This window comes from Pelmatolapia mariae, linkage group LG8, assembly GCF_036321145.2.
Source record: "Pelmatolapia mariae isolate MD_Pm_ZW linkage group LG8, Pm_UMD_F_2, whole genome shotgun sequence".
Lineage (NCBI taxonomy): Eukaryota > Metazoa > Chordata > Actinopteri > Cichliformes > Cichlidae > Pelmatolapia > Pelmatolapia mariae.
This window is the reverse complement of record NC_086234.1, coordinates 5,367,872-5,383,260: the sequence shown is the minus strand read 5'-3', so window position 1 is coordinate 5,383,260 and position 15,389 is coordinate 5,367,872. Positions and strand designations below refer to the sequence as shown.

Below are 15,389 nucleotides of genomic sequence, written 5' to 3'. Positions count from 1 at the left end.
TAACTAGGGGGTGTACTTTGAAAATCTGACATTTCTGGCAATCCTGATAACTGCATTTATTTTGTAAAACTGATACAAATGTGATAATCCTGTTAAACGTTTTATTTAGGCATCTTTTTCGTAGCTTCCCACACTCTTTTAAATTACTTTAACTGAAAAACAAAGATGTCAGATTATGCTGGTAAATTCCTAGAACTCTTTTATTTTGGAAATATGACTTTGGTTCATCCTGATAACTTTTTCGTGGCTAACAAGGAGCTTTTATGTTGGAAATCTGGTACTATGAAGCATCCGGATACATTTCTATGACTAAAAAGTGATTTTTACTTTGAAATAGCATGTCAAAACATTTGTTTATTCTTAAAGCACACTGGTTGCTTTTATTTCAGAAATATAGAGACATTTGTTATCATGGTAACTTTTTTTATATAACTGTCAGCTTTTATATTGAAGATCTGGCAAATTAAAGCAAATTTCTTTTACTTTGGAAAAATGGGCATGTCAAAGATTTTTTTTTTCTTTTATGTTGAAAATCTGGTACTTTAAAGCATCACCGCAGATTTCTATAAAAACTGAACACTTTTAATTTGACAAACAGACATGCTAGCAGATTGCTAAATGCCTTCGGGGGCTTTTATTTTGGAAATATTGCAGACCCTGATCATCTTATGTTCTTTCTTGGTGGTCTCTCTACAGCAAAGAAGCTGGCTCCGATCCCGCCTAAAGGCCCTTACTGCCCAACGGGAGCCATGTCCGACCAGTCCACAGGTCAACCGTCTCCAGTCAGCCTGTCTCCTACTCCTCCCAGCACCCCCTCCCCATATGGCTTCAGCTACCCGCAGGGATATGCCACAATCGGCTCCCCGGGTCAGTTGCAGACGGTCACCACCCCGTCTCTGTCCTCTCCGCCCTCGTTGGCTGGGACTCTCACCAAGGCCAGACCGACCCCCAAGCCGCCCCGGCAGAGACCCAACCTGCCTCCTCCTCAGCCTCCATCCACACCTGGCACTAGTCCCCAGCCTCTGGAGCACTCATCAGGGCTCCTGGACGGTCTTTCTCCTGGGGAAAGCATGTCCACTGGTAATGCTAAACTTGACCGTTTTTTTTTTAAAGCACTTTTTTTGCTATATGTAGATTTTATAAATAATATGCCATAGTTTGACAAATATTATGAATTCTTATTATTTAAGTTCATGTACTTGGATGTATATGCACTGTTTTTGGTCTTTTCATGACATTTATTGGAAATAATGATAGATGTAGGATAACATCAGACTATCCTTTGGTGTCCTTCTCCATCAGGAGAGGAGTCATGTATTATGCATTTGTTTGCCTCTCCATCACCTGCAGGTTCTAATCATGATTTTCATGTAATTTCTTCCCCTCTTATCGTCTCACCTGCAGCGGTATGAGGCGAGAGGTTCAGTGTGATTCTGTGTGTGAGAGGGACTTTTAGGGTAAGCAGGAGTTTCTGTGCTAAAGCTTCCCTTCCCCTCCTCTTCGGTACCCTCAAACCCTAAACATGGAGCCGCCCGCTGACATGCTCACAACACAGTGAAGCTGCCAGTAGATGCAGGTTTAAGATTATCCGCTGCTCTACGGCAGCCTCACTCATATGACCATACAGGTGCTGTGTTCAGTCCACCTTTTACTCATTTTGTTGGCCTTTGCATGGTGGCTGAGATTGATGCATGGCTTACATGGGCGTGCATACCGGACTGTCCACCGATCCCAACCTCTCCCGCGCTTAGGATTCCCACCCATAATGCCCTGCTCCAGCTGCCCCTCCTCTCCCTGGCTTCATTAGTCACCCCACCCACACACCCCTCACGCTTCCCACCGACTCCACCTCTGTCCCTCAGCCAGTGCACTTCCTGTCTGCACCAGTTTTCCATCACATGTTGTACACTAGATGTCTTCACTGTCAATATTATAGTAATATATTATATAAGTACACATGTACTGCATGGCATACTAGCCAAATTTCTACCTACCTATATACTATTATATAGGTAGGTAAGCACAAGCACCAAAGGTCTGTAATATATGAAGGGAGAGCTCAGCTTATCCAGGTAACTTCAGGTCTAACCTGGGGTTTTCAGTATTATGTAGGTTGTTTGCCTTTACTAGGGTATATTACCATGGTAACATGGCGTAGACCTAACCTGGATCGAAGCAGAAAATGTTTAAAATTAAACATTAACAGTTATGAAGTCACCACCTACTGACCAATCAGTTCTCTGTAAAATAGCATCATGTTTCCTTGAGCCTCGTGATTGTAAACCATCAAATTTTTACTGTCAGCCTTACAGTCTGAGTTTTTAGTTTTCTTTTGTGGGTTAATATAGACTAAACCTTGTTTTTTTTAGCAATTGTTTTCCAGTCTTACTGATAAAAGTGTCTGGTCAGATTCTAATAGTTAGACTGATACACGCCGGGGTTTAGCCTGATTGTTGACGTTAGGGTGAATCCAGATAACAGAAAGAGATCCTGGGTACACTGAACTTGCCTTGCCTCAGAAGCCATGACCCTTTGTTGCCTGCTTGCTTGAAGTGGATAAAAAGAGCTTGTAAACTGCACAGATATTTTTTGGATTTTGTTTTGTCTGCATATATTAAGTCCATGTGGTACATCAGCAGGATTTTGATTTTGACAAATAGCCACAGGGTTCAGTGACAGGAAATCTTAATTGCGTTGCATAAAATGCTAGTTTGGTCAAAATGATCTAACTTTATCGATTGTTAGTGTTTGTTGTGTCATTGTCCCCTCTACACAGAGCTAGCTCCACACAGACACAAGCTCTTACATTTTTCAAAGTCATCCAACGGGCCAGATTGGAGTCTTCTCTGGGCCAATTCTGGCCCCTGGGCCTCATGTTTGACACCCCTGCCCACCATTAGGGAATGGTGATGTTCAACAGCCACATACACTTTTTACACTGTGAATCCCTGTCATGCATTTTTAATTTATTTCTTCACGCTTCCAACCTTGGTTTGGACGTCTGCTGTGTGTGACATCATTCAGCGCTGATGAATCACATCTGGAAGGATCTTTTTCTCTGTTTGCATGGTTTTTATCTGTCTGCTTATCCTCTGCTTGTTCTCTCTGCTCTGCCAGATTCCCTCTGCAACTTGGACATCCCCGTCATTAACATGGAACTGGACAGTATTTTTGACTTGACCCACATCTCCCCCTTCAGGAACTCAGTGGCACAGCTGGAGTCGGCCAACAGCAAAGAGGACTCAGAGGAAGAGTCTGAGAGCACAGTGCTATGACGCCACCGAGTTCCCCCACCCTCTCCGTCAAGCTACTGCTGCGCCGTCTCGATCATTCATTGACCTTTCACCTCTCCAGCTGCATTAACTTCAGCCTCAGCGGCCACCTCTGGACCTCCTCATCACGCCTCACCTGTGCTCGATCCAGAGGGGCCAGCGCGTACAAAAGAAAAAAGCACTTCTATACAGTAAAATAAAAAAATCTGGTGAACACACATACACACGGTTTTGGCGACAGTGTTGTCAGGGGAAGATTTGACATTTTGCATTGGCTGGATGTTTTTTTTTTTTTTAATTTAACTTAATGTTTTCTTTTTCTTTCTGCCTTATTTGATTCACTTGCAATATTGCCTTTAACCTCACTCACACGAGACTGGAAACAGGCTGCTGGGAGGATGAGTGCTCTTTGCTGCTGCTGCTGCTTTTCATGAGTGAATTTCAGAACAAACTAACACAGTGCTGTATATCTGTCCTGTTGACTTCCTTCTCTCACCGTTCATCTCCTCTTGGCTTGAAACGCCTCTGGCCCCGAATTTCAGTCCAACTTGAGCGTTCACTGTGAGTGTGCCAGTGTGATGTTTTGGAAAGCGCGCGCGTGTGTGTTTTGCTAGTGTGTGTGACGTGTTAAGTGAAGTGGTAATTGTATTATATGATGTTGCACTGTTGGTGTCGTGGAGCAAAAACAGGAATGAATGTTTTAGATGTTTAGAAGTTAACTAAGCAGGTTGGGAAGCGGTTAAACGCCCAATCACTCCTTTCTCTTTATAACAAGGCATTCAGTCAGGATATCAGTCACTGGATATTTATTGTTTATACTGTACATTTTCAGAGTGTATGATACGATTAACAATCTAACTCAGATCATATTTTGTATCCACGGGAGAGCTATATAGTTGATGCTGTCAGGGAGCTATAAAGTATATGAGATACATGCTGTAGTTTATGAAACGTCCACCAGTATGAAAAATGAAAAACTCAATTGTGTTTACTCAGAAATATTTTTTGGCAGGACACAAAGCCGCATGAGATCTTTCATTTTTCTTTGTCGAGTTAGGCGTCATTTCAGTTTCAAGGATGTACAAGTTTGTAACTATGAAGCCTGGAGTGCATAACCACATTTTTAAATTTATTTAATTTAAAAATAAAATAAGCTTCATCCACATAGCAGTAGCGGAGGCTCTGAATGGCCAGCTCTGTGGGTGGGGTGCCCTGTGGGGTTTTCTTGTGTGTTTCCTTTGTCACGAGACATTAGACAGAAACCTATTAAATATTAAACATTTTGCATTGTTCACTTGGCAGTTTGCTGGCATGTAGTTGGTCTCTCTTTACTTTTGCTGGGCTCATTGCTGTGCTGTTCCCACTAACTGTTGGTCAGAGCATTAGCTCGATAGCGATTCGATGCTTGTCCTCAAACACTATGCTAAATAATTTGGCAAACCTAAACATTTTATATTGTATCACTTTTGGACCTGCTATCCACCCATCCATTATTTTTCTGCTGCCTATCTGGGTTCAGGCCATGGTAGGCAGAGATGCCCAGATCTCCCAATTTCCAGGTGTTCTGGTGGGAAACCGAGGAATTCTGAAGCCAGCCGAGAGCTCAAATCTGAAAAGCGTCTCCTGGGTTTGGGCCAAGGTCACCTCCCAGTAAGACATGCCGACAACACTTCACTTAGGAGGCATCATAATCAAACCACCTGAGTTGGCAGTTATCTGTAGATTAAGGTCCCAGTTGCACAGGCCTAAAGACCTGTCAGTGATCCCATGGTACCCACCGGTCACTAGGGAAAATTTGTATTCCCCAACTGGTTGCCAAATGGTTGCTAGAAATTGCTGGCAGTCTCTAGGTGAAATTGGTCAGAAAGAGGTATAGGTAATGCACCAAAGACCACCTTGTGATTGCTTTGGTTGCTTGCAGATTGCCACGGTTGCTGAGCAGTAATGAAACTGTGGAAAGTGGGATGCAAAGTGGAAATAGAGATCATTCGCCTTCAAAACAGTTGAAGTAAAAAATTAAAGTTTCATGTTTTTAAAGGTGTTGGATGCAGTTGTAAGGCACGACTTTTACTTTGATGGTAAACAGTCTCAGTTTCCTTTTCACATAGGAAGTAGCATACGCTTCACTGCACTCTGATACCCAATTGCATGCTTGTGCCATGCAATAATAATTTAGATCAGAGGTGGTTCTTGGTGCAACACCCTCTTTGTGACCAATTTCACCCGGCGTCAATCACTCACCTCCAACGATTCGGCCAATATAACTTTTTCCTTAGCGATCAGTGGTTGCTAGGCAGTCATATTTAGGCATGTGTGATTGCCGTACACCCTTAGCAAGTAATATCATTCAATTCATCTGTTTTTATTTATACTTTTTCTCTTTTTAGCTCAGTTTTTGGTCTCCACCACTTCATGAGGGAGACATATCTGGCCCTTTAGGTGCCAAACACTCCATTAAATGCACCGGCCAGCTGCTAACTTTGTGTGTTTCCTGTTAGCGTAGCAGATGTTGTTTGAAACAACACTGATGAAACCAGTAAGACTGACACAGAACGCAAACAACAGGTGGAAAGATGCTAAAAAACAAAGATTTTAGAGATTATGAACCTGCTGTGTCACACTCCAGGATTCATACAGTGCAAACTTGTATTGACATATTGAACCATTCTTGGGAAAGCATTCTCAGAGCAACAGCCCTGACACATTTAACATCCTATCATATCGTAGCAAAGCCAGAAAACAGTCTAGAGACACTTTCAGAAAAAAGGTGCTTGGTCTCTTATAAATAAGCACAGTTTTTCTGTCATTTTCAGCCACATTCACATTACAGTTTATAGGAACCCTGCCTGATGATGCTGATATTTTTGGTCTATCTTAGTGAACCAGAGGCAAGTGCAAAGATATGTGTGTATATGTGTTTATTTTGATGAGAGTATTTATACAGATATATTTCTGAATACTTTTTACTAGGTGTGAGGAGCTGTGGTCGTTTCCGCTGCACATGAATCTGAGGAATTTTTTTTAAAGTATTCAAACGTGGGACCAGAATTGCTCTGCTGCCGCATCAAAACCTTTTCAGGAATCGCAGGTTCAGTTTAAGAGGAAACTTGATAATCAGTTAAACTGGAGTAACAAGGTTTGTGTACGACAGCAGTAGTTTGCTATTTGCCTTGCGGTGGGTTTTTGTTGTGACCTATCCAGATTTATACGACTTTCCTTTTGTCCTGAGAACATCCACTACACATGGCCTCAAAGTCACTGTGCTGCTCTACCTGTGTCTTTCTTTAAAGCGCGATATCACTCACAGGACTCTTGTAAATACCGAAGCCTCTATACAGTTTGTTCTGTATATACTGAAGGGAGAAATTCATATATATATATAAATACATAGATATATACAAATACTGTATTGAAAAGGATAAATGATGATGAACATCCATACTATATGTATAATATTATAATGTTGCTGGAACTAGCACAAGAATGCTACATTCACACCAAGTAACATCAAGTAAACTTCGCACAGAAGCCTAACATGGTACAGCAGACTGAAAGGTCAAATCTAGTGCTTGTTTTGCAGTTTCTGACCTCAGAATGAACCTCTTGAACTTTTAGATTTGATTTTAGACAACAAAAAAACAGCAACACATCACTGCAGCTACGTGAAAATTCAAGACGTCTCGTGCAGCTTTGAGCACATTTCCTGGTATATTTGAGATTCATGGAAATGTGATTGTGTGTTCTTTAGAAATAAAAATAAGTGTCTGTGGGGTGCTGCAGTTGCAGTGATGCATCGATCACAGTTTGAAAGGTTTAAACAGACTCTGCATGAAACTGCTGCATTACTGTCTTTTAGACAGCAGAACCAGACAGCAACGCAACACAGGTTATATATTTAAGAAAAAACAGATGTTAAACAACGGTTTGCATAGAACAGATTTTTTTACAAGCAGAAAATTTTAAATTGGTACAAAAAAGAAATACTGGAGGTCATCCAAACCATCAAGATGCTTCTTTTATCTGACTAAAGCTTAATTTATAGTGCTGCATTAACCTGTAGAGACCCTGTATCCTCTTTGGCATAGCCTGGCATCCACCTTGCTGCTGTGGCAACACAGCCTACAGTGGCGGTAATATGCTCAAAAATGTATATTGATTATTACAAGGATAATGCCTCTGTGAACCAACGTGTAATAGGCTCTAGTTGCATTTAGTGTGCTCACAGTGCTAATTCATTACCCAGTGTTAATGTAACACTGAAAAACAACTCATTTTGACAATTAATAGAATTGAATATTGGGGAAATGACTCCATTCATGTTTATTTTTTTTATATTACGACTGTAATTCCAACAAGGACATTTTAAACAGTTGGTTTTTACACATCCAGTAGCTGCGGAGCCACATTGCCATTCAGCTGGGCAGGTGTTTCTGGCTCCTTTTTATCTATTTGCTCTCTATTTACCTGTGTTTCCGCTTTCCACCACCTCCTGAGAGGAATGTCTGGCTGTCAAGATGCTAAATGCTCCACTGTGATCTCATAGTGACTGGTTCTGAGATCTAGTCTGAACCAACGCTGATGAGAGCAGTAAGATTAAGCAACGCTGGGTCTGATTTACCACCGTAATCGTGTGGTGTTTTTCTATTTTCACAGCTCTGACAGTCTGAAGTTTTCTCTCTTTCCCGTTGTTCCGCATTTATCAGCTCCAAGTCCAACACAGCAGAGCACTGCAGACACAACAGCGCACAAGTATAAATGTAAAACCACGCCACTCATTATGGCGTGGGAGTCACTAAAGGACCATGATAGGAAAGAGAAATCACATGAGGGTCCAGACATTTTTAATTTGTAGTTTTAATTAATAATGTATCACTCATATAGCCTCCTCACTTTGTGGACATAAAGCCGTCAACATGTCATGAGACGTAGATTGATCATGATCTTTGATCGTGTTGTTTCCCTGTACCATAGCCGAGCCTTTCTGGATGCACATAACAGTGAATGAAGCAGCTCTATTACTACGAGACCGAGCCCTTTCTTGCTTTCCTCGTTGGCTAGCTTGTTAGCTTGCAGGTGCTGTGGATGTCTGCCTGTCTATGTCATTTTGATGGGACGCTTGTTGCTGTGCAGACCACAAAGAACACTGGCCAGGCCGAACATTAAGAACCTATATAAATGTGTGGCCCGGATTTAAAATTTTCAGGGCCTTGATTCTTTTAGCATAGGCTGATTCACCACAGGACTATAAATTAAGCTTCCTCCAAAAACTGTAGAAAAAGAAAGCTTTCTATCACTTAGCACCAAGAAAAGTTGTCAATTCTGAGCAGATTTCTCTGTTATGTTTGGAAAATCCATTTAATTACTGATAAAAACAGTTTCAGATTAATTTCCTGGTACTCAAATGATCTTTGAATCTACCAACTTCTTATTTTTTGCAATAAAAGAAATGCTGTTCAAGCTGATTTTGAATCAATACAGCAATTTAAATTTAATATTTTTAAAAAAAGTTTCTTTTTCAAATTTGCTGTTGCAGTTAGGCTGTGCTGAGGTGAATGGTCTGTCCTGTCTTTGTTTCTATGTTACAATGTGCTGCTCTTCGTTTTTGTACTAAAGGGTCTCAGATCAAAGCCTGTACATACAGAACACGTCAAACACGACTTTATTAACAATAACCCAGTCGAGCAAAGACAGCCGGCAAGAGATTCCAGAGACAGTTTTCAGTATTGCAGCTTTTGCAAGCATGCCCTTTGAGCACTAAACTTCGAAGGCCTTTTTTTACATCGGTGGAATGTACTGATAGACAATGTCCACCACATAGGTTGTGATAAAGGCGGATTGTGTGTGTTGTGACATAGTTTCAAGAGTAAGAGTGTGCAGGGGTATCAAATATCGACATTGTGCTGTGTGGAACTCGGAAGCATGCTTTTTAACCATGCCTATGAAATGCGTCTCATCTTTGGTCCTATTTAAATGTGCTTGTATTTATTTTTTATAAGTGAATAGATCGACCTTTGCAAGAAAAGAAGAAAATTCAGTGCTGCCCTTTGACCTTTTTGAGTCAAGCTCCCCCATCAGTTCTGCTAAGAGTTTATTTAAATCATTCATGATTTCCTGTTTGCTTTCACCACGTATCCTCATATGTTCCACCGGTTTTATCTATAGCAAATCAAGAAAAGCACATCAGACTCAAAACAGACCAACAACAAAACAACATGGAGGATAAGACAGAATAATTCACTTTCAGAGGACTGAACATCTGCTAAAATCAACTACAAATGAGAAAAAAACTGTGACGTGTAGGGTCACATGGACCCGCGCAGTCTGTAGATTACACTGTGGTGCATGCAGCCATCTCCATTCATCCTTTTCTTTGCATAACTTAAAGTTCCAAGTAACGGGGGCCAAAACAAAAAGGGAAAACGTGATCGATCAAGGAATCTTTTTTTTAAAAGTTCTTTGTGTCAAACTGTAGTGATGCTGTGGACTCTTTAAAGTTTGGAGTACAGATGAAATGCCTTTTCTTGGACTTGCTTTCTCTCAGTCACCAAGTGGAACACAGTGTAAGATAAAATGAGAAAAAAATTAAATTAATCCTCATCCGAATGTTGAAACTATTAAAAATGTTTTTTTTTATATTACTCGGATGTTCTGTGCTTTTTGTTCCAAATAAATGTCATTTAAATCGGTGTAACTGATGACAGAAAGGCTTTCTGGAATATCAGGAGTGCAAAAAATATTTCAGGCAAGTACAACAGTGAAAAAGGACATTTAAATCCTCACGGGGTATTTCAGAGAACTTCTAATATCACTCCCGCTCACCGATGTTCGGTTTCAGGGAGCCTGTAAGATACTCTTCGGCTGAACTATAGAACAAAAACTGGAAACTTTGTAGGTAAACTTTTTCTTCACGTTTTTATTAGAAGAGCTCAAGACAAAACATGAAGACCCCTTTGACTGTAGTAAAACAGCTTCCTGTGAGTGTTCGGGACACCACAGCATCAGGAGCCTCTTTACAGCATCTGCCATTTTGATTTAAGGAACATGGACAGCTGCAGACACCACAGCCAAGCATGAACTCCACCACCTGCAGCTGCTGTGTTTTAAAGTAAATTCTCTGCCTACAGGTTTATGGTCGCAAAAAGATGGGAGGCACATAGAAGTCCAGACGAACCCATGTGATCAGTTTCACAATGTCATTCAAACCAAGGCAGACACAGCGGCGGAAAGTATAATCAAGCCTTAACTGTCCTTCTTAACCTGCATAACCACCAGCTTCTTATACACACATGAAAGCTTCTAATCTGTTTTAACTAATCCAGATTCAAGGAAGTGCCCTTATAAATCTTTAACTGAGCACAAGTATGTGTTAGCATTAGCAGAATGCTAGCATTTCATTTATTGGCATTTATTAACTGAGGATGTAGTGGACCACTGTACTGTGGCAGATGACAATTTGCACGTGACTGGATTGTTATAATACAAAAACTTGTTGGAAGACATAAGTAATGTATTTTTTGAATATGTCTTTATTTTAGAAGGGAAAAACAATGCCACAGTATTAGATCGCAATACATGGCTAGCTACACAGACAATAAAAGGGAAGCAAAGAGTGAATGGATCTTTTGGACACATACTATTTATCACAAAAGACAGGAAAGGCAGAGGATGTCTGACGACCACAAGTATCACTAGAATAAGTGAACAGTAAGTGCAGCAAATATTTTCAGTGTAGGAACCAAAAACACTACAGAGAAACAGTCAGTCAGGAAACAGTTGGCCTTTGACATTTTGTTCAGGGGGTTAAACAGCGGAGAAAAGGTTTCTTGGATTCAGTTGTCCTGTTAAACCATCAGAACATTGACAGTGTTACGTATGTATCATATCTGCATTCATATGTATCTGATCCAACACAAGGATCAGTGTGTATTTACTAAGTTCTAATATTTTCATATTGGAAATGTTCTTATAAATCTTTACACCAACTGGAAGCTGTCACTTACCAAACTCAATACTGATGTTTAAGGTGGATTTGTACATATCTAGGTACTGCTGCGGGCTCAGGAGTTCCTCTCGACCCAAAAGCCTTTCCAGAATTTTCTGATGGACGATCAGCTGCGGTGCCTCATCCAACACTGACCCAGGAAGAGCCTTAGATTGTAATCAGGAAGTCAGAGAAAAACTCTGAGAAAGTTCTGGTTTTCAAAATGGAAAAAGATCATCTGCAAAGAAACACACCTTAGATTTTTCAAGCTTTTTGCTCAGATTTTGCAGCGTTGACAGGACGCTGCATACAAGGGTCTCTACGCTGACATCTTCATCCTCCAGTACCTTAACTGCAGGATCCCTGATCACCTGATCTGCACCCAGCACCTTCAGTCACACAGCAATACATACACGCAGGAGACAATCAGAGAATCCAATGTCTTGAACTTTAAAAACATGAGATATGACTACAACTCAAGGTATTTATTATGTCTCATTTATGTAACAAAACGTTTGTATTCTCATAATCCTCTCATGCATTAAAATACTTCAAACAATCAAGTGCAAAGATAAAAGACAGCTAACCTTGTAGCTCCACTGCTGGAACAGCCTTCTTTGAGGGTTGTGATCCAAAAACACAATCTTTACTTCCAGCAAGGTGCTAAAAAGGATGTGCTAATAATTACTATGGTTCACACAACACAGAACAGCAGGCTGAGTGTGAAAGCTTAAATATTTATTTGCCTGCAGCCAGAAGAAGCAGCTGTTGGTCTAAAGCAACAAAAGCACTGTGGGGGTTTGCCACACTGGCAACAGCCGACCCACTAGAGCTGCTTCATAGAAATATACACATAAATGCCACACTGGTCACTGCTGTTGACTGGAAGGATGTGTCAATGTGGTGGCCGTTTTGGAGCGAGGCAGCAGCGCCTCATAATTTCAGTCCAGAACTTTCTAAATTTTGTACTAATTGCCATGCAGCTTGAATTATTACAGATGCCAGACATGTATTTATGATACTTAGTTAAGGTTTAAATGCCGTTTTTCATACCAAAAGCTTAGTTTTGACATGTTAGAACAGTAGGAAGCACAAAAAGTCTGGAATGGTCAGACACTCTGAGCGAGATGACGGCAGCAGAGAAGCCCAGATGCAACAGCTTTCCATCTTTATGCTAAAACACACTGCAAGGAGTCCACTGCTCAGACATCATCATGAGCTTTTGTCACATTTGGTGAATCTGAACTGATGCAAGGCAACCACAGGATTATATTTGCCTTCTCTGTGGCCGCTGTGGCATGAATTTCTTAACAGACAGCAGACAAGCAATAAATATGAGTGAAATGGGATGCACCGTATCTCAGCGTATAATATATATATAGAAGTCATCCGCAGTATGAGAAAGATTACCGGTGTGGCTGTTGTTGCATGACTTTGACGTCTCTCAAAACAGAAGTCAGAATATCCCTGGACGACTGGAAGAGAGAGGCACAGCAAACTTTGAGCACACACTTTCACAAACTTCAGCCATACATTTGTTATTTCTGTGCAGGAGAACTTACTTCAATGATGTGCAGCAGGTAGGATGGATAAATCAGCAGCAGGCCTGTTATGTGATCCCATATGTACTGTTTGTTCAGCTGAAAGTTGAGATTTTCATAATGAGCTGTGTGGAAACAACAGAAGACAAAACCCTCTTTTTTTAGTGTTCATCATTTTAAAAAGCAAAATGAATGCCTTTAAAGTCTTTTCAAGACCTAATAATTACAGAATTATGTATTATATTCAGCCTTTTACAAACGAGCCACAACTACTAGCTAAGCATAAGACCAAACATGGCATATTTCTTCAGTTTTTAGGCCACTGAACAGAGATTCAAGAAGTCACTTTGATCTGGGGTGAGTCTTTGGCCAAATCAAAGTGAAATTGATTTTACTGATTAATATTCTCTCAGATAAATATCCTTCAGACAGACTAATTAAACGTCTTATCCGTGTTCTCTTAGCTGCGATTCCAGAAGTGTAGTAGAAAATATGGCACTTTCAGATTATTTTAAACTCTGAACATGACCTGCTCTGAACCAAATTATGTGTTCAGAATCAGTTGCCATGGTGATTTAGCCAGGTAAATAAGAGAGCCACCTTCACGGCACAGAAGTCTGACTTTAATCGCAACATAACAAATCCAGCAAACCCATTCATGTTGTTTCATAGCACACACTTCTGGTGAGGGTTAAGAGGTTAAAAGTTTTTAAAAAAAATAATTTTCAAAAAGAATCTTATTTGCTATAATTTATTTGTTTCATTACTGGAAAATCATTAAAAAAATTAAGACCTTATTTGTCTGCTTTTTTTTTTTAAATATCACAGTTTTTAAAAACTCTGTATTCAGGCTTCCTTCTGTTTTCGACACACAGGTACAGCCTTTCTTGGGGGCTTCTGTGGGCTTTCTATTCTAACTTTAGTCAAAGAATTTATTTCTTTTTTACAGGGAAGGCCTGCAGACTCACTCACACATGGAGGTGTGAAAGCTATAAAAGCACCAAACACAGGAACCGACACAGTCTTTCACTGCTTTTGTTCAGATTCAACAAGAAGCCTCGGTATTTCAGGGCAGCAAATTAAGTAGGAGTATTAATTTGTCCTGCCAGTATAACAGGATCATTCCCCTAAAGAAAAACTGGGTTCAGTTGGCATCAGGTGATCAGTCCCTCAGTCTCTGTAGCTCTAAGGTAATTGCTGGCTGACCTCCCAGGTCTGTCCTATCAGCAAGGTCGTGGCGGAGCCGAGAAATCATTATCAGCCGCTGCAGGATGATCTTCTGTGGGGAGAAGGTGGGGGGGAGACTTAGAAAGCCTGCAGAGTGACAACAGAATAAGCTCTGACATGCAATCCAGGCACAAAAGGAGGATCATTATCAGGTGCACATTTAAAATTTAAGGCTGTGTGCCAATATTTACAACCTGAGCTCCTTTCCATATTAAGCTAAATACAAACCGCATCATCCCCCAGATTCTTCCTCCGTGTCACTAAGTGGTGAAATAAACTAGTCCTAGTTTCCTCCTCCTCCTTCTTTTCCTCAAAACCCTTTTTCTCCATCTCTTTGCTGTAATCTCCGTCTGACTTCTTTCGCCGTCCGATTGAAGCACTGACTGAGTGAGGGCTAAGCGAGCTGCCCGCCTTCACTGTTTATAAAAGCGCATATCCTAGAAACCTATTGTTCTGCGGGTCCTATTATACAAAGCCTGCTGCAAAACACACTGGTGCGATTAACACAGCAGCCAATCGCAGAGCAGCACAGCCTCATAATCAGGGTGCTTCAACCCCAACAGGAAGAAGGACAGTGCATGTAGGGATGGCAGGTGTCTACATGGTGATTTGTACACACACTCTTATTATCTATACTATGATGATGCTGATGATGCATTGTCTTACTGCAATATTCAAGGCCTTCCCTAAAAAAGCATCATTTGAATGGGTGTAAATGCTGCACTAAAACCTGTATACGTATTCCAGCACTGCTTTTCCAGATGTGCAAGCTGCCATTTCCCTTGGTGCTAAAGTTGATTTTCAGCCTTGTCCCTCATGCACAGAGATTTCTCCAGATTTCTTTGATGATATTATTTGCCGTAGATGATGAGATATTCATACTCTTTCCTTGTGACTTACTCTTTCATTTTGACTCCATCACTGAAGAAGAATATTCTGTAACTGTTCCACAATTTGTAGATGTAGTTTTCTGCCCACCGTTACTTCTGAGAGCTTGTGCCTCTCGGAGTTGCTCTTTTTATACCCAATAACGTTACTGATGAACCTAATTACTTGTAAAATGTTACTCCAGCTGTTTCTTTTTAGTCCCATTTACTTGACCAGTCTGTTGTTTCCCCCTTCCCTTTTTGAGACCTGTTGCTGCCATTAGATCATATTTTTCCTGAAATAGTAAAATGTCTTTATTTAAATCTTTGTTTTCGTTTTCGATCCTAAATCTTATCCAGCTCACTCTTCACTCTTCATCTGTGTGATGTCATGTAAATGACTGATTTCACAGCATAACGCGTGTATATATACTGCTGCTTATGTTTTGGGGTCTTTCAGCTTCATTTTCACTCACACATCACCCACGTGTCCGTTAAAAAC

General features: G+C 40.7%; 2 protein-coding genes across 4 annotated transcripts in view; one reads left to right on the top strand and one right to left on the bottom strand.

Annotated features, from left to right (window-relative positions):
- LOC134633642 (rho GTPase-activating protein 44-like) overlaps positions 1–3,228 on the top strand; it is a 94,397-nt gene extending 91,169 nt beyond the window's left edge. For all 3 annotated transcript variants that reach the window (XM_063482562.2, XM_063482563.2, XM_063482561.2), the window contains 3 exons: positions 697–1,080; positions 1,405–1,457; positions 3,118–3,228. In XM_063482562.2, the coding sequence (XP_063338632.1) occupies positions 697–1,080; positions 1,405–1,412 (392 nt within the window). In that variant the 3' untranslated portion in view covers positions 1,413–1,457; positions 3,118–3,228. The remainder of the gene's footprint in view (positions 1–696; positions 1,081–1,404; positions 1,458–3,117) is intronic.
- A 7,707-nt stretch (positions 3,229–10,935) lies between these two features.
- On the bottom strand, positions 10,936–14,380 carry tex47 (testis expressed 47). Its single transcript, XM_063482722.1, has 8 exons — positions 14,250–14,380; positions 14,001–14,073; positions 12,816–12,919; positions 12,664–12,728; positions 11,841–11,916; positions 11,508–11,642; positions 11,273–11,420; positions 10,936–11,110 (listed from the first exon to the last, which is right to left on the bottom strand). Exons 1-8 carry the CDS (start codon positions 14,349–14,351, stop codon positions 11,073–11,075), a joined length of 741 nt encoding a protein of 246 aa, XP_063338792.1. The 5' UTR covers positions 14,352–14,380; the 3' UTR covers positions 10,936–11,072.
- Between the last annotated feature and the right edge of the window lie 1,009 nt (positions 14,381–15,389).